The sequence below is a fragment of the Ammospiza nelsoni genome, chromosome Z (genome assembly GCF_027579445.1).
Source record: "Ammospiza nelsoni isolate bAmmNel1 chromosome Z, bAmmNel1.pri, whole genome shotgun sequence".
Classification (NCBI taxonomy): domain Eukaryota; kingdom Metazoa; phylum Chordata; class Aves; order Passeriformes; family Passerellidae; genus Ammospiza; species Ammospiza nelsoni.
This window is the reverse complement of record NC_080669.1, coordinates 38,182,258-38,201,259: the sequence shown is the minus strand read 5'-3', so window position 1 is coordinate 38,201,259 and position 19,002 is coordinate 38,182,258. Positions and strand designations below refer to the sequence as shown.

Below are 19,002 nucleotides of genomic sequence, written 5' to 3'. Positions count from 1 at the left end.
AGTTTCTCCAAAGGGTTTTTGGGTTCTCTTACAAGAAGAAAACTCCCAAAATAAACCATCCATCAGTCAGGAAAAATATTTCCCTAAGGATTTGTCATCTATGTCCTGGCTGCTTGTGAGGTGTTTAGTAAAACATGTATTTCAGGACTGTGGTGAGTCCCTACTTTCTAAAAGATGGAAATAGATCCAGGGAGCTCTAACTCTGCATGCATGTGTCATGTCTTCTTCTTGCCACAAATAAAGAAGCAAAATTTTCTTCTCTACATTAATTAATGTTAAAAAAAGTTTTCTTGTAAACAAACCAAGCTTAATAAACACACAACTTTCTTAAAAGAAAAAAGCTAGCACAAGTGTCTTCTTCACAGGAACTTCATGGCTGAATACAGAATTTGTCTCCTCACCTTCATGAAGCAGTGCTTTTATAGAGAAATCTATTTACAGCAGACATGCTGACTCCCATTTCCTGGCCACTCAATGCTCATTTCATGGTGACATTGCAATCCCACGGTTCTGCCAGCAATCTTCTGGAGAAGCTCTGCCAGAGCTATGGTGAGCACTGCTATGGTGAGCTCTGCACCACATCAGGCTTTAGCTCATTCAAGTGAGAGCCTCAGCTACCACAAAAGACAGCCACCACTCTTCTAACCTCACTGCCAGGGTACGCAGGTCCTCACAGGAAAGCCTGTCACCTCCATTCATGGGAATGTTATCCAGCTCCACCACCCCATGCTGCGGCTGCCTCTGCAGGAGCAGGAAGAGATGCTCTCCTTTCGTGTCAGAATCAGAGATGAGAATGTGTCCCTCTGTAATAGGGGTCATGCCACCCTCTTGCACTCTCAAAGGGGTTGCTAAAACCTGCAGGGAGGAGAAATGCTGAGCTTTCCGTGCTGCTGCACCTCTAAACACACACCAAACAGGGTTATTCCCATTTGCTGTGCTATAAGGATGTGTGACACAATAAAAAAAATATGCCAAAGGATATCTCTTTTCTGCTGTGTTAGAAAAAGCTAATGAAATTACCAACAGTGGGCTATAACATGTGCATCATAGTTCTCATCCCATTTCTGGAGGCTTCGGACCTCCTAAGGCCATAAGCAACACAAAATATAGGGATGCAGTTTTGCTAACCAAGATGCAAAACATATATGTTTTTGTACAGATACATAGATGCCAAAGGTAGTCCTCTGCTTATCAAGGAAAATGACATTGCACACTCGCTAGACTTCACTACAGAAGCACTCACCTGGTGCTTCTATCCCAATGCAAGCTGTGTGCAAGACTCTGAAACCCTGATACCATGGAAAATTCTTTTTTTAACTCAGTAAAATCAGAACATTTTATTTTGTTTGTACCCAAAGCAATTTCCAAGTCCTTCCTTCTCACTTTCCTACCCTACACACTACCCTACCTCTGGGGCTTGATTGTCCACAGGAAGAATTGTAATATTGAAGCAAATCCCATACAAAGTGCCTCCATGATGATTGCTGACAGAAAAAACAAACTGGACTTGCTGAGGTTCGGGTCCAATGTCCTGCAGGGGTGGCATGTAAGCAACTTTCATATAGTTCACAGCATGCTACAAAAAGAGAAGAAGGGTACATGTAAGAGAAGATGATGGGGGGATATTCATAATCCATGACATTAGGGATCTTTATCCTCCTCTCTTTAGGTGCTATCCAGCCATTAAAATAAACTTTAGAAATTTTGTATGCTTTAGCTACTAGCCATACCTTGATTAAATGCATCTTTAAATATAAATTAGGTGAGTACACGTTCAAGTACTCAAACTTCTAGCAAAGAAATACTGATATGGTTTAGAAGTGATAGCAGAGGTCATGGCCTAAACTTCTTTACGGGTCCCTGTCAAAATGGTGGTCCAAGGACCTTTTCTAACTGTGACTTTAAAATAAACAATTCATAAAAACTAACATCTCCCATAGCAGCTGAATTTGCCCTCATTAGTATGAATAGTAAGTGCATGTCCTCTCTTTCATGGCAAGGACAGGCCAGTGATAGGAACATTAAAATCTTGCATCCAGATACCCATATTAGGCACCCTCTGTAGGGTCAGAACTCTCATTATGGTTCTGCAATGATCATTATGCCACTTTAACCATACAGCAGGATATAAAACAGGTCACTTTAGTAATACTTATTTGTCAAACTACAAATGCATTAAAACTGAATTACAAAATCCTGAAAAAGTCTGTTCCAACCTGTTCTATCCAGCACTACTGGTATCTACTAGAGGAGACACTGAGATGAAGCAAGAAAGTGTTCAAGATCTCATTTCCACACTTTTCATACTTTTTAATTCCTCTTTCATCATGTGAAGCCAAATTCAGCCTACCAAGCAACTGTAGCCCCTGCTGCTTTTAGGATATTTGTGTTTACATATTGAAAAACTGAAACATGATAGAAATTTCTTTTAAAATCTGGTACTGGAATAGCAGAGTTTCGAGCTTCTTAAGCAAAGATTTTGATAGTACTGCTCCTCAGTTTTCACCTCTCGTTTTCCTGTCAAATAAAAGCTATACACTTGTAACTTTTTAAAATTGTTTAGAACTCATTACGGTATCAGGTAGCATAACAAACCTGAGTAAATGACCGCAGTGCAAGAGCAGTAGGATCCTTGACCAGTTTGGGGATGGTGTCCACCATAAACAGCTTCCCAGCATCTGAGTAGCTACACAAAAACATGTGCGTCACATCTTGGCTAGCAATACCAAAGAACAAGGAAAATAGCCATGTAGCTCAATCTTGCATTTCAAAGTAGCTTCAAACTTCCACCTGCATTGAAAGGAAAAATATTTTCCTTTCTTCCATCCTTGCTATCCATTTTAACATTACCACAGAAAACTGACCAAAAGAAATACTTTTCAGGATGATCATGAAAAATCATCTCATAAGCAAAAATTACTGTGAGTGTGTCTCTACACACCCCAGATACTATTTACACCACCTGCAAGTCTAGTCTATCACAGTATTATTATTATTATTACTCGCACACCTGCATTTATCTTTAAGTGGAAAAATTAATTATTTCTAGTTTCATGCATCTTATAAACTCTGAAATTAACTGGTTTCCAGCAACCCAGCTTTCCAACAGCTGTAACTAGCAAACTGGATAACCATGTGGCTATTTGACTGATTAGGAAAATAGCCTGCTGTCCCAGTTACGTAATGATCCTTTGCTGCTTGAGGTCAAATTGAAAGTGTTAATCTTCAGCTTAAACCATGCAATTTCTGGATTTTAATCTTTTCGTTTAGCAAATTGTTGCTGATGTTCTAATGAGATTACATCATCAGTGGTGTAAACTGCTACTGCACTCATTCATTCCATACCTCCCTTGCTCCCATAGTGTGTTTTGCCTGTTTTCTGCTCCACGTCTTCCTAGTCCACATTCGGGAGTGTCTGATACATATTTTTGAAAAAGCTGCAGCACCTCCTGGTCTCAGTCTGGGGGAGGCACAGGTCAGCCCCATTCTAACTGTTAGAAGAGGTGCTGTGTCTTGTGCTTGAGGCTGTACAAAATCCCAAAAGTCAGTGTAAAATTTATATCAAACAAAAGGAAAGTATTTCACAAGGTTTACTCCTTCTTGTTTCTTGGTCAGCTATGAATTACCTATTTTTTATTACTCTGAGTATTACTCTCTTGCTTCAGGCTCTAGCTTACCCTTAATCATCAGCAGGAGAACTGCATCCAACTATTGTCACCTGCACTTTCAACAAACAGAGGAAGAACTTGAGGCACCAGTATGTTACTGTCACTGAGGCTGCTGCTCTTACATGGGTTATTCCCCAGTCCCATCTGAAAGGTTTATCAGGTTGCACCTACCCATGGGTGCAAGAGAAAAATGGGGAAGTGGTTATGGTGTATGTGAGCTCCCTGTCTTGCTCTTCCACATCTATGAAGTGGAGATGTTTCTTAGTTAGGTGAGAAATCTCAGTCTCCTTAACAACCAGGTGGCGGGTCACTCCTGGAGCTTCTCTGGGCAGCTGGTCATCCACAGGGATAATGTGTACCATCATCACCTGCAATTGGGGAGACAGCAGAGTCATCAGCCATTGCTCTCAGTAAGAGAGTGTCCCAAGCAGCTGTTAACCAACAAGCACACAGAACTGGATCACTGGACTGTGAGATACAGAATGTGGCTGTCATGTCATATCATCAACACATGATTAATGGAGGTGTTTAACAGTTAAAGGCAAAGCCTTTGAATCTTAGAGGTTTCCCTTTAAATTAAATGCAAAGTTAAATTTAGTATGTTGGACTTTTGCATAAAAAAATAGTCTATTCTCAGTTGACTTCAGGATGGTTGTTTAATTTGTTTGTACTATCCCCAAATATGATTTGCATTCAACATTTTGTTTTATAGCACAGGAAGAAGTCTTTTTGATGAACTTTAATCAGCCAGGGAGAATTACCCCATTGAAAGCAAGAACAAGAAATAGCCCTAAAGAACACGGGTTTTGGTAACGACTGTCATCAGAAAAAATCTATACAAGTCTTATTTGAAAGCCTGTCAGAACATGTAAGATATTAGCCATTTCAAGAAAAAATTCAGGAGACTGCAAAGATGCTTCCTTTCCATACCTGTGGCTCTGAGAGATTTGGAGGGTCATGACTATCGCATAGCACAAACTCAAGGGAATCTTCAAATACTTCTCCTCCCAAATGATGATAATAAATCATTCCATTAAATAGATCCCTCTGAAGAAAACTGTTGACAAAATACCCTGTTGAAATGAAAAATTCATCTTCTATTGAATACTCCATGATTTTAATACTACATTAAAGTTATGCAGTTAGTTGTCCAAGTAACTGGAGAAGTATAATATCTTCTTTTTCACCCTAACTGGAGCAAGTCCTTCAAAATGTTCTCTCATTGTCTTCCATATTCTCTGAAGATCACCATCAAGTTCTTTTCTGTGTCAGTTAAAGATCATTCAAAAATGAAGCAAACAGGCCAAAAGCCCTGTTCAAAAGTCAGAACAGAATTTGCAGGACTAGCAGCCTCTACAGCCTAGCACAGGAATTTATGGGTTATTACATGGAAGAAGAGTTTTCTCATCATTTAGCATAATTAGGATCATGTCTTAGCTCTGACTTTGTCACAGATCCTTGCATGTAAACTAACTCACACCAATACTTTTTCCAGAGTAAAGGACTGCAGGAAAATGGACTCAAAATGGAAAAATTACAGGATAAATTGTGTACATAGGAACAGTTATGCTAGTGCAGAGATCAACATTAATTAGTGTTGGGGTTTTACACTACAATAAAATAAGTTCAAAATTGCCACTATTTGTCCTGAGCCAAAATAAGGTGTCTGACTGTAACATGTACTGTATTTTTAAAAGGAAATGACAAAGAAAAATTCGTGGATGTGCTTCATTACCTAGCAAGTTTGGTCCTGGTTTCTTCAAGACTTCTCCTGCTTGTGGTGGCTTGGTAATATTGAATAGTATGTAGTGATCACTGGAATCCATGTCCGAAGCATGGAGCATGGAGCGCTGAATCAGGATTGTCTGTCCCTCATGAACTTCAATGACCACATTGCTGATCAGAAATGGAGGGCTGTCATCTTTAGGGAGGATATTTATTGGAAACTTATGGCGAATACTGTGGGAGCCATCAAAAATTCTAAATACCACAAAGTCCTTAGTAGAATCACTGTCATCATGATGGTAGTGGACAACTCCATCCTGAATGTCAGAGACACTGAACATGAATCCTTTCCCTCCTGTTAAAACAGTGGAAGAAAAAGCATCAAAAATGTGTGGTTCAGCCCAGAAAAGTATCTTTCCACTAATATGAAGATTATTGAGGGAGAGAGATGAACAGCATGTTGCTAACTAGAAAAATCAAACACAATTTCACCTATTAAAAAAAAAGGTTGTAGGAGTTCGAATAGCTAATAAGAATGCAAAATTTGCAACTGTGACAGCAGAGAAAATCCTCCAAATGTCACTAAAGGTATGTGGAGACATCAAGGATTTTTAACTGTGATTGTTTCCACTTTAATTTCTACTTTCTTATCAGAGCATTTTACAGGCATTTTAAGCATCAAAGAATATATCAAATATATATTTTTATAATTAAAGATCAGGACTTCATTTCAAGTAAAATATAATGATGTAGGAATTTTGGTATATTGAGGTTATGGTCTGTCATAAGACAGTTTTATACCTCTGCTTCTCTAGAAATGTTATGCATACAGACAAATATTCAGGCAAGCTAAAGGATTCATGAACTGCAAGCTGGCACTAAAAGGTATGATCTCCCCAGGGCCACCAAGAAAACAAGCCAGGCTTTCCTCTAAGGTTTTGCCAAAAAAAAGACAATTCCCAGAATATGTGGTAATGTTTTCCTTGGCATGAGGAGAGCCAAAAGAGAATAAGGCACAGTCACTGGAGATAAAATACCCACCTCTGGCTGCTGCATGGTAGCCTGAGAAACCCTCAAGCTCAGTATGCACAGGCAGGATTGCCATAGGAGATGGGCCCTGGCTGGCTGCACAGCCTCCCTAGCACTGTCTCTGGGGAGAGACAGCACTGCTAGCCCTGCTGCAACCCACCCAGCACTGCTGCCAGCACACGGTCCCTGCCTGCAGCGCTGCAGGAGGATGATCTTGCAGACACTGCCTTTTCACTGCCTTCTTAAAACTTCCTGATGTTTTATAGATTCCCACACTGGACTACTTGTCCGGAATTCCCTGGAGTTAAGTTTACTTCTGAGTAGTGTCTGCATCTGCTATATTCAAAACACCACCCTTCTCTTCCTTTAAATAGCTTCTTTACATCTTTAGGTATATGCATTTTACATGAACACATTCAACTATCAAAAAATCTCAGCATTGATAGTGGCAACATGTTCCCACCCTGCCAAGAGCAGTGTGATTTCCATTACATAACCTTTTCCCCAAGCACTGTGATGACAGATATGCTGGAGAGTAGAACTAGTGATATTGATAATGCAGAAGGTTAATGAGTTAGAAATCTAATTTAATTTCAACTTTTTGAAATAAACCTTAAAGCTACCAGTAACAACTATATCCAAATGCTGTCTGTATTTGCCAACAAAACAAAATCACTTGGCATTCCTTAACATCTGCAAGCAAAAATGTAAGAACTGAAAATGTATTGACTGTGTTTCTCCAAAGTCATGTTTCTCAATGAAAGCATAGCTGATTTCTTTAAAATTTTGCCTTTGGAGTGTAAACATACATTAAGAAAATGAAGGTTTAAATACTGAATTTTTTGAACATTCCGGCTTTAATACGCATGCCTAGCGTGGTTGTAGGGGAAGGTGGTCAGCAGAGGGAGCAGAGCTGTTGTTTTATCACAGAGGAGATTTTTCTAGTCTCTGCAGTTGAAATTACCTACCTCTGACTGAGAGCTGCCCGTGCTGTAAGCCATCGACTGTGACCAAGCGAACATTTTGGATGTCATCGTTGTCTACAATTTGGAAGTGCTGCCATGTGATGGGTCGGGATTGCCCCTCTAGCAGGTTGAGTCCTACAAACAGCAGAGAGTTACGTCACTGTCAGCGTCTAACACTTCTAAAAGTGTTTCCAACCAGAGGAAAAAACTCAGAATATTTAATTATATCTGCACATCTATGTGTGAAAGGCATTCCAGTGGAGGTTTAGATATTAGGAAAAATTTCTACACTGAAAGAGTAATTTAGCTTTGCAACAAGCTCCCCAGGGCAGTAGTGGTGTCACCATCGCTGGAAGTGTTCAGAAAATAAGCAGACAAGGCACTTCATGATATAGTTTAGTGGGTGTGGTGATATTCAGATGAAGATAATTTTGGAGGTTCTTTTCAACCTTAATACTTCTATAATGCTATGATTTAATACTTCTATAATGCTATGATTTTAAGGCCACCTAAAAGTCTGATAACAGCTTCTGACATACTTGAATTTTTTCATTGTCTTTAAGGAATCTTTTTCAGAGAAATAACCAATTCTGATGTTGCAGGTAGCTTCACATGTAAGTTGCACATTGTGTCCTGGGGGGAGGGAAACATCAGGAGCCCCAGGCAAAGAACCATCAATGGGTATGGGGTCTGTCTGGTCACCCAGAGATTGCAACAAGAACAAATATCACCACTGGAACAAGTACACACAGACTGGGGGTATAAAAGACAGGGATTCCTGTGTTTGGGGTTCCTCCCTGCAGACACCCAGTTTGAGATAATTTTGTGCTGCTGCAGCACAGTTAAATTACATAAACAGACTGCAAGGATTCCAATATGGGAAACCCAGACTGAGCCAGTAACAGAAACTTGTCTGTTTGTATGTGTGTGGTGAGTATGGGAAGTCAAGCAGGACATCCATCGGGTCACTGGAGCCACCTGCTGTGGGATAGCTTCAGTCCCAGCAGTGCAATGGCTTCAGTCTTGGCTAGTGCAATTGTGGCTCACAGGGAGGGGTATCTGAAAGGTAAGGCAGGAAATTTCCTTGACATCTGGTTTCTAATTATCTGATAATCTAATGAGGCACATTTCTGGACATTCGCACTGACAGGAGCATTGTGCTTGAAATCTCACAATGTCTGAAACTGGGCATTTAGATTTTTTAGTGAGTTAAAAACATATGTTGATCTTCCTGAGAGAGGACAGGTGCTCCTTCTTAATTAGACAGTCATTTCAGGTGAGGTTTCTCTGGAAGACATGAGGCACCTTCTGCTCAGATCCTTTCCTTTTCTACCATAGGAAAACTGCACTTTCCCTGGTGTTAACTTCTAGACGTGTTTGATCTTATATTTTTTCCTTTTGATGATTAAATATCAATGCACTCTAGATGGGAGACTCTGTTCCCTTTCCAGTGCAGGCATTATAAATCTGTTTGAATTAGACCTAACCCTGTAAGGTTTCCAGGCTTTAAATGCTGGTGGTATATCATGCCCTTTTTCCTATTTGTTAATTTTTGCACACTTCCACTTTAAACAACACCAACAAGCATTGGTCTTTCCTACGTGCTACCCCATTCTTCCTATTCCATAGGAGTAGCCCTTAATATTCATACCTTTTTATGTACAGTCAATTCTTCAAGTAAATGCTATGTGAATAAATCACAGTTTTCCTGTAACTCTATTTTTTCTTTATTTTTCATTCCAGTTAAGACATTAGATCTTTTTGAAGTTGTTGTAACATGTTCCCTCCAAAATGGATGCAGGGGAAAATAGATTTCTGCTCCTTCACTTTAATGATCCTTAGACTCCAGGTGTAAATCTGATTTTTAGAGCTTTGTCAAATATTTGTGCCAAAATGTTGTTGATTCTGAAGCAAAATTAACTTAGCATAAGAGATCTCACCTGTATTCCACGAAACCCGTGGGGCATTTGTATCTGTTGTTCTGATAGAAAGATGCACAGTGATTGGTGAACTCCTTTCAAAGTAGAAGTCATGCACCTCAAACTCCACCTGTTGTGAAAACAGATAAAATGCTTATTGAAAACTGGAAACAAAAACACATATACTCCAAAACACATATAGTGCATTCTCTTCTGAGAGATCTTAGAGGTTATTATCTGATAATATGTTAATAAACAAAACTTGATTTAGCTTCTAAAAAGAGCCACAGAAGTTCTGCACAAAACTGAACCTTCTTTGCTCTTTGCAGTGAATTCTGTGAAACTTAGTTTATAGTGTGTGTAATTTTCTTTTTTTTTTTTTTTGGGTAGTTAAATCATCAATTAATATACAGCTTTTTTAAAGTAGTACTAATAAAAAGTGAGGGAGACATTTCCTGCTTTTTTAAGATGTGTAGGACCGAAATAGGTATGACAGAAAATATATGCACTAGTGCAGAAAAAATAATTTAAAAAAAAAATCAAACTCTTGAGCTTTCAGATTCCAGAACTGTCAAATTCTTGAACCTGCAATCAGACAATGCTGAAAGCAGAACAGAGATGAGGCACTTAAGGAGCAGATGTTTTGGTAGGATGTCTGGTCCTCACTTTAAGGAAACAGGGAAATGGGGCTCCTGTGAAAGCCAAGAAAAAATAGGTGAGACAAGTCTTGTCAGCATCAATTGCCAGATACTGTTGCTGTTGCTTGCTCTGCTTTCCAGGCAACTATTTCCTCAGTTTATCTTGCTCTGGTTTCTTGTTTGTTCAGTTTTATTGCTTTAGTACCAACCATTTTGCTTTGATTGGATAATTCCTTAAGTAACTTACCAGACAGTATTTCATAACTCACTCAAGAACCTGCAGACAGAAGTCTGACCTCATTCATCATTTCCATCATGCTCTCTGTGTTAGTGACATGCTTTTACTACTCCCAGCAGGAACTGTTGGGAGCCCTTTTTTGTTATCCCTAAACCCTCATTATCACAGCAGGTAGGCTGTAAGGCCAAAGAGCAATCCTGGCCTTTACCTGGTCTATCTTTCACGACTTTAAATATGTCACCTCTGCACAGGTCACAGAGATCAGTAACATCATGCAGGGATAAAAGCTGTATGGAAAAGGCACCATTGATCTTTCCAAAGCCTCTTAGGTAGAAGTAAAAGCACTGTTATTTCACTATTCCTCCTACTAAAAAAAAACCAAAACTGTTTAGGTATTTCTCAGTCAGAGGGGATAAAAGGTTTTCAGTACAAAGAAATTCTTATGGAATGAGCAATAAACATCTATTTTGTGTTAGTTAAGATGATGTGTCATAGGAGAAAGTGGTAAAAGATTTTGCCTCTGCTCCTGTATTTATTGTATTTATATGCAATATAGTTTTAAAAACGTTTTTCCCCTGAAAAATGTTCATTACATGTGATTACATTTATTTCCATTTTACATAATCTTAAGGAGGTGAAAACCAGTAAATGTTCACACATCCCCCTGTTACCTCATAATTCCTCCTCTCTGTGTGGCTGTTATTTGGAGGCTGATAAGCAATGAGCATGTTGCTGAGATCCTTCCACGTGAAGGAGCCAATAGGTTTGGTGTGGTCAGAGAGGTGAGTGAAAAAGCCTCGTGGAGGTGGCTTGGTGATGTTGAATATAAGCAGGGACTTTGGAGTTTCATTGTCTTCAGCATCAATGGTTGTGGTTGTAATAGGGGTTAAAATAAATTGATCTACTTCCAGGATGAACTTTGCCATTGGGGCAGCTTTGGGTCTTTGGTTGGGAACAGCACCTCTAATCTGAACAGGGAGCCATGCATACTCCGTCTACAACAGAAAAAAATGAGACAACTGAAAAGGCAAAGTAAAGTGAAAAAATAAATCAAATTTCTTCTAGCTTCACATAGCAAATCAGGGTACATGTTAAAGCAATAATTATTTTGAAAAGAAAAATTAAAATATTTTAATTAGAAAATGCCTAGGGTAAATATTGAGACATCAAGAATATGACTTTCAGGTTCACTAGTCTTATTTGTGTCCTTAATTTGAGCTGAAATGACTTACTTAATTTGATGTGAGTTTAATGAATAACTTTATCTGACAGAAACATGCACAAGCTATTAATTATTATTAACTGAATATGTTCACAGAGCTCTTAACTTATAATTATTGTGTATGCTGAAGTCAGTGCAGATCATGCTGTACAGAAGTTGTGGAATTATGCCAGAATTAATTTTTCTCTCAGGATAAACTACTTATGTCTGACAGTAATCAATCAGAGGTGTTTCTCTCTAGACATAGTGATCTAATCATAGAGGCATGGAGATAATGCCTTTCATTAACTTAGCTGGCAAATTTCTAAGAATTGAAAAGATTTAAAGGCTCCCTATCTCTCTTCAAATGTGACAAGGAGCAAAAAATTATTAAAAAAGAAACAACAACAGAAACCACAGGATGACAGTCAGACATTATAAACCTACCTTGTGCAGAGTTTTGCTTCTGCTGTCTGAGAGATCCAACCTCACAGGAATATAATCAGTGTCAGGTGAGGGGGGATCAAGGTGTCGATACTGAATTCCCATCCTCAGAAATTCTTCACAGCTCATCTTTTTGTTGGTAATGTCGCCTAGTCCCTGTGCACAGCTCCTGTTTCTGCACTGCTGGCCCTGGTTGTGCTCTGTAACCCAAAAGCAATAGTGAAAGTTACCAGAGCAGAAACCACCATGGGGAACCTGCCCATGTAGCTAAAGCAACCCTGAGAGAGACAGTGTGATGAGAAGTAGGACTCCTTTCCCTAATTTCTCCTACAGGATTTTGTTTTCCTCTGATGTCTTCCAACTCCATCCTACCTTGGTGTTTTGGTTAGGTGCTGCCTCCAGCAACGACCTGTGCTGTTTCTACTGAGTCTTGGCACACACAAAGTTGTCACATTGGTCCTACGCACATCTATGGGCCAGAAACATGGCCAGAATCCAGTCAAGGAATTATTGACCCAGATCTTGATCTGCATGGTGCCTCACAAAAAATTCATGTGCCTTTCATGTGCCACAATAGCTCAAACCATTCATTAAATTTCACACAACCCACTGTTACACAGCACGTCTGAAACAGCCCACTGCTCCAGACTTAATCTGCTGCACCTCTCTGGAGGTGCTAATGCAAACAACAAAAGCAAGTCATACTAGTGCCAGGGAAGAGGCTCCATGGCTGATCTCCGCCAAACTGCCCTTGCTGCACTTTCCCGGCAATAAGCTGGCCATGAGCAGGCAGGTGAGTTTCCGAAGAGATTATGGAAATGGTGCAGTCCAAGTTTATCTTCCTGTCGTAATCAAAGGTGAGGATGTTCTTGTCAATCACCCTGGACAGACCGTAGTATTCAGGGACCTCCAACGCATGGGAGCGCATTTTTATGATGTTACAGTCTGGCTCAAGTAACTGCACATGAAGGGTGAATGTTTCTACAAACGTTTCTGTTTCTGTAAACCTGCAAAGGACAGAAGAAAATCAGTTATGCTTCATGGCATCTTCTGTTGCTTTGTGATCTGGGCATTGTCCTCATCTTTGAAACGGAATTACTTGAACTGATTTCTCTCTTGTGTGCTCAAGCCTTGAATCACCATAACATAGATCCTGGTGCCCAAATTCCCCTTCTTATAAGGGAGTGTGTGTGAAGATGTTACTCTCTGTGTGTATATGAGAGTACCTCTCCCTATCAGCAGGACAACAGAGAACAAACATGCAGTATTCTGAAAGTGCTATTGCCACTTTCCACAGCATAATGAAAAATCACTGGTTGTGTGTAATAAGCCAGCAATACATAATACACGTTAAATGAGCATATCTGCAATACATGGTGAGAAATGTTTCTGTAAACAGATGGTCACTTGTTGACTAATGATGCAGCTAGTGGATCTAAGTGGTTACACCATGTACAGCAGAACATGCTTTAACTGTAAAAAATGGACTGCTTGTTCTTCCTAAGGTCAGCTGGGCTTCTGGTAACAGTGAAGTGTGACCTGCTGGTGCTGCTTACCTGTACAGCCTAAGCATGACCATGTCTTCATCTAAAATCGGACATCCATTGTGGGTATATTTGACTTCATTAGGAAGGAAGTGGCAGTCAAAAACCTATGAAGGAGAAAGAATATTCTGGTACCACACTGCCAAAGAAGTTAACTTCACAGCCCCTGTTCCACTTCTCTCTGAGTGCCTGGAACCAGACTAGCAGAATGTTTGATATGTAGTTCATTTCTGTGAATGGCTATTCACCTGTACTGTGATCCCTCAGTGAGAGCCAGAGCAACCACATGACCTGGGGCTGCCTGCATGCCACAATTAGAAGGGCAAAGGTTGTATGTGATTGTTTCAGGCCGCCAAGTCCCTCCCCAGTACAACAAAGAGTTTGACCTCACCTTCTTTACCACTGCAGCCTGTGGAGTTAAGGCTGTGGATATATCCAGCAGTATATACAACTGCAGTGGAGCTGAAAAGCCAGCAGTTCCAGCATTATAATTTGAGACTTATTGACTTTTAAAGTTGCTACTGACAATAGCTTGATTATATAGTAAATCTTGCTTTATGTCCACCACAATTATAACAAAAAAGTACGACACAGCTAACTTAGAATTGTTCCTAGTTTTTGTGATACTGACTTTGTACCAGTAGCTCTTTTCTAGATCAGACATCATCTTTGTGCCATACAAACATCCATCCCCAAAATCAATGTAATCCACAGCACAAAAGCAAGCAGATACCTATGCTTTCCTACCAGCTAATTCAAAACGGACTAATTCTGACAACATACCTGATATAAGCAAAATCTGGGAGTCTGTCTGGCCACAGTTTAGCCATCTAAGGCAGACACTTCTTTCAGGCAGATTGATTTATTTAATGGTTGGTTGGTTTGTGAAACCAAGGCAATGAGGAAATATGCCTGATGCAAATAGAAAAAAGATTGCTTTGACACACCCGTTGTTTGGAAAAGGGATTTGGATTCCGAGGAATACAATTTCCATGTTCTCAAATACTGCAATCGGCAACACTGGCAATTTAAAATTCCCTTGCAGTATTGTTTCTTTACTGAATCACCAGTTTCTTTACTGAAAGCTCCTAGCATTGGTAGACTGTGTTGTGATAAAAGGGAATCCCTACACAGTCCATGGAGGATGGGACATGCTCTTGTTTCATATCTACAGAGAGAAAAGGCATATTCTAGCCAGCAAGAAACCAAAATCACTGCATTTCTTAAGTGAATCTTCACTGTGAATCTAAACATAGTTTTCATTGCATTATTTGGGGCAGTATTCACAAATGATTATATGGACTTCCACAGACTAAAGTGAAATTTGTTCAACACTTACTAACAGACATAATAAGGCCATAACTAATAGCAGTTAATATATGTATATGGCTGACTGACTAGCCACCTTTTCTTTTTTTCAAAAAAGAAGACGCAATTTCTTAATGACAGTAATTTTTTAAAATATGACAAAAGAATCATGAAAATTATTCTTTGAGCCAATTCGTGCAAATGCCTTGCATGAATTGTGTTCATTCCCTAACCACTTTAGACGATGGCGAAATGGCTGAGAGACTTTAGTAAGGTTCTAAAATTTTGACGGAAATTGTAACTCATAGAGAAAATCTTAGGATGCTCTGACTTTAAGTGTAAAATTTATGTAATAATTTAATTCTAAATTAATTGTTAATATATGCTTAACTGAAGCACCTCATGACATTTACATTAAAGAATTTAAGAATTATTGAACTTTGTTTCTTTCTAACCATTACAGAGAAATATAACTTACATCCTTCTCTAACAGAAGAATAGTTGGAGTTTCTCAGCTTTCATTATTAGTGAAAGGGTCTACTTCCACTGAAGTCATTCTCAGGTGCTCAAGCAATGTGATAATTTTTCTATACTCCAAGCAATTTTAAAATTTATTGCCTGCTTTTAACTTTCATCAAGAAGTTCATTGTACAAAGTCTTTCTTTTTTTTAGTTGTCTTTTGGGGTTTTTTTAAGTGATGAAGTAGTTGCTTTTCAGACATATATATATGTGGATTAACCTCTTGGAATAATCTGTGGTTTTATGGAAAGCACACTTGGTTTTATTTGTTGGGTCTGCTTAGAAACGAAGGACAAGACCAATATGTGGAAAACAAAATTACTCTCATATGATTAAAATTTTGACTATGTTGTGGCTGTTCTGTTGTGCATTATTTTCAAATTCTGTAGGAATATGTACTCTGCTTTATTTTTCAAACAAAACCAAAAAATATTCCTTTTTCTTACTTAATGTCCTTTCTTTCTTAATACAAACTAATATAAAGGAACATGATATTTAAGTAATAAAATGGATAGTCTTATGTGATAGTCTACAAAACTGGAAAATAAAATTAAGAAGTAGTTATGTGGTATGCTATCTTGAAGAAAGAAAAAAATGCATATTATATACAAAACACACTCATATGGTAGATTGAGAAGCTTAATGTTGTACACTGAAAGTAAGATTCTTCACTGACATAAATCAGTGTAGAGCCCTCAAAGTCAGTAGGATTTTGGTTTCATAAGGGTGTTGTGGGGGACAAGGCCAAAGGGTTTACAGAATTCCAGATAAAAGACACCCGAGCCCTTCCCTTGCCCCCTGATGGAGTCACTCCATCACAGAAAGCCAAGGGGGGGGTCAGGCAGGACCTGCCCTTGGTGAAGCCATGCTGGCTGGCTTGAATCACCTCCTTGTCCTCCATGTGCCTTAGCACAGCTTCTAGTAGCATCTGTTCCATGATTTTCCTAGGAACAGAGCAGAGGCGGACAGGTCAATAATTCCCAGGAAAGATCTACCTTTTTATAGGATGGTTACTGTAGCCATCCTCACCTGGCTGCCATGACTTTTCAAATATTATGGAATGTGGCTTCACAGCTACATCAACTAGTTCCCTCAGGACTCAGGAATGCATCTTACTGGGTCAAATCATATCAAAGAATTAATGTCCTTATTTTTAAGACATCATTAGTTGCACATCTTAATTGGTAACAAGAGATTGGAAAATTTAGAACCTTTCTACAAAGGTTTGTTACCACTGACTGACAGTCAGTTTATATATGTATTTAGACACAATCTGCTTTGCAAAAAAGAAACATGTGGTTTATGTTTCCTGATATGTTTTCCTTTTGTATGAACAGGCAACTCTGTCTATAAATTCACTGGGTAAGACAAAGGAAATCTAAATATTTTCCTAATTACTGTTGAGCTTTGGATTTTTCCACTTCAACTGCTTTTCAATTACAATTTATAATTAAATTGTCATACATTCCTAGAACATTACCCAATCTAATGGAAGCAAACCAAATCATACCAGAGACATTTTCCGGCTGCAGAATTTCCTGCAGAAAGACCATGAGTGGCACAAGGAGATCTGGTCTCTGGCACCTTTTTTCAGGAACGGTGAAAGCTCAGGCACCACTAGCAGGCACAGTCCTTGTCCAGCCTGGTGCCCTGGGGCCACCAGCCCAACAGAGCTCTTCCCTCTACGTGTGTGCCTCCAGCTGCCACACTCAGCTGCCTGGGCAGATATGCAGGGCCATGAAAGAGCAGGTGCTTAACAGATGTGAGGCTGGGAGAGGGGAGGTTGTTTGGAAAATAAGGTGCAGTGAATGCACATCTCCTGGGACCTCTTGTAAAGCTATGTGCTTGGAAGATGTTGGGTTACACAGGACAAAGTGGCTATTTCAAAATTCCTGGGTCCTACTGCACATAGAAGCTGAGGCAGGAGTTAAAAGCAAAATTACTCCTCAGCCAGACAGATTGCCTACAGAAGAGGTTCACTATGTAAGTCCCTCTTTTCTTCCTCTCCTTTAGGTTGTATATTATGAAAAATTTCTTTACTGAAGAAATTAAAACAGGCATTAAAACAGGTTCCCCAAGGAAATGGTGGAATCACCATACTTGGAAACATTAAAAAATTAAATATAAGTAGGTCTTAGGGACGTGGTTTGTAGTGCACCTGGCAGTGTTGGGTTAATGGTTGGACTCATTGCTCTTCGAGGTCTTTCCAGCCTCAATGATTCTATGTTTGTAGGAGCCAAGGACCAGCCTGCACTGGGGAAGTAGAGGTGGGGTACTGAGGTCAGTGTCCCTGGCTGGCAGAAAACAAGCCCTGGGTAGTTTCTGCAGAAGCACTACACTACTTAAGGCAGTCTCTAGAGAAGATCACACATTGTCTTCCTGGTTTCCCTAGTATGCTTCTGCTCCTTAGGAGGGCTGACTCAGCTGAAGTACTTGTCAGTGGTTTGCAAAAATAATACTGATGACCAAGCCAGAAGTTTTGAAAAATCTATTGAGATTGGTGCTTCTTCACCTATCTTCACAGAAGACACCAAAAACCCAGGAAAGGAGGTTAAAAACTATATTCATATACAAGCACATGAAAATGTATGCTGTGGCACAAACCAGAATTTTTCAAACTCCAAAACCTTCTTAGTTATGACATTAAAACCATTTATCTTCTGTCTATAACATTACATCTTCATGACAACTGTGTTCAGCTCCTTCCTGCTATAACTCAGGTGGGCAATTTGTAAAGCAGATGAGTAGCAGAAAAGTCATATGTGAAATATATTTCATTATTTCTACAAGCTCAACATTTGAAAAGAAAACAGGGGAGTTTTAATGTATTTGCCATCTGCTAACAATTTGGCTGTTGCAGAGCAGAACAAACAATGTTGCACACAATGTGCTTATTGTATGTGATTATTTTTTCTTAATTGGTCCTTAAGTAGTGGCTCCGTGACTAAAATTCAAAATGCTGTAGTGGGATGTGCATTTTTCAAGGGGCACTGGCTACCCTCATGGGAGAAAAATAAGCAGCTGAGAGACTGGAGGATATCTCCTAACTGGAAGTTTTGAAATACCCATTCTTCACTTGTGAAAGGAGACTCTGACCAGACTCACTTCTGTGCACTCATGCTACTGATCTCAGCTTTTGGATTTCAGGGTTGCAGTTCTCTGCCGGCTGTCCACTTAAGCAAAAGGCTGAATCCCACACACCATTCAGTTTCGTGCCTTTTAGTCGCTACCCAAAAGAAGAACAAAAATCAATCAAGCAGCCTCTTGTAGTTTCTCCCAGACCTGCACACACCAATACTCAAGGCAGAAAAACAGAGCCCAATTACCTGTGGAGTAAGTTTCCCAACCCTCTGTGTTATTGGCTCACTGATCACTTCTACTTTGCAGACATCTTTCTCTCTGGGGATGGAAAAGTTGAGGTCCTCTTCTGACAGGAAGACAGACTGTCCCTTCATCACTTTCACCCCAAGGTTCACGCTAATAAAGGAGGAGCACACAACTCTTAACACGACAGGCAACAGTAGAAGCAGCCAGCCTTTCTCAGAGGGCTTCATATTACCGGGGGGTGCCAGCCTTCTTCAGTGAAAAAATTTCTTAACAAAAGGAGTCTTCTTCCTCCACCAGCAGACTTTCACCATGTAATTAGGGCATTATTAGTCACAGATTAAAAATGTATGGCATGTTTTCTATTAATAGGCTCTCCTTGACTGAAATTTGGGCAGTTATTGGGCAGATATTTTCAAAATATCCTTAGGTTTTTATAAAATTGATTGGTCAAGCCTGACAAAATGATGAATGTGTTCT

At 39.5% G+C, this 19,002-nt stretch overlaps 1 protein-coding gene across 1 annotated transcript in view; it reads right to left on the bottom strand.

Annotated features, from left to right (window-relative positions):
- Nucleotides 1–18,752, bottom strand: part of FREM1 (FRAS1 related extracellular matrix 1) — a 57,193-nt gene extending 38,441 nt beyond the window's left edge. The window contains exons 1-13 of the mRNA XM_059492430.1: nucleotides 18,525–18,752; nucleotides 13,384–13,478; nucleotides 12,533–12,834; nucleotides 11,831–12,027; nucleotides 10,854–11,177; nucleotides 9,328–9,436; nucleotides 7,391–7,522; nucleotides 5,404–5,748; nucleotides 4,599–4,741; nucleotides 3,840–4,036; nucleotides 2,596–2,686; nucleotides 1,409–1,576; nucleotides 647–855 (exon numbers count right to left, since the gene is read on the bottom strand). Coding sequence (XP_059348413.1) covers nucleotides 647–855; nucleotides 1,409–1,576; nucleotides 2,596–2,686; nucleotides 3,840–4,036; nucleotides 4,599–4,741; nucleotides 5,404–5,748; nucleotides 7,391–7,522; nucleotides 9,328–9,436; nucleotides 10,854–11,177; nucleotides 11,831–12,027; nucleotides 12,533–12,834; nucleotides 13,384–13,478; nucleotides 18,525–18,752 — 2,540 coding nt within the window. The remainder of the gene's footprint in view (nucleotides 1–646; nucleotides 856–1,408; nucleotides 1,577–2,595; nucleotides 2,687–3,839; nucleotides 4,037–4,598; nucleotides 4,742–5,403; nucleotides 5,749–7,390; nucleotides 7,523–9,327; nucleotides 9,437–10,853; nucleotides 11,178–11,830; nucleotides 12,028–12,532; nucleotides 12,835–13,383; nucleotides 13,479–18,524) is intronic.
- Nucleotides 18,753–19,002: the final 250 nt, after the last annotated feature.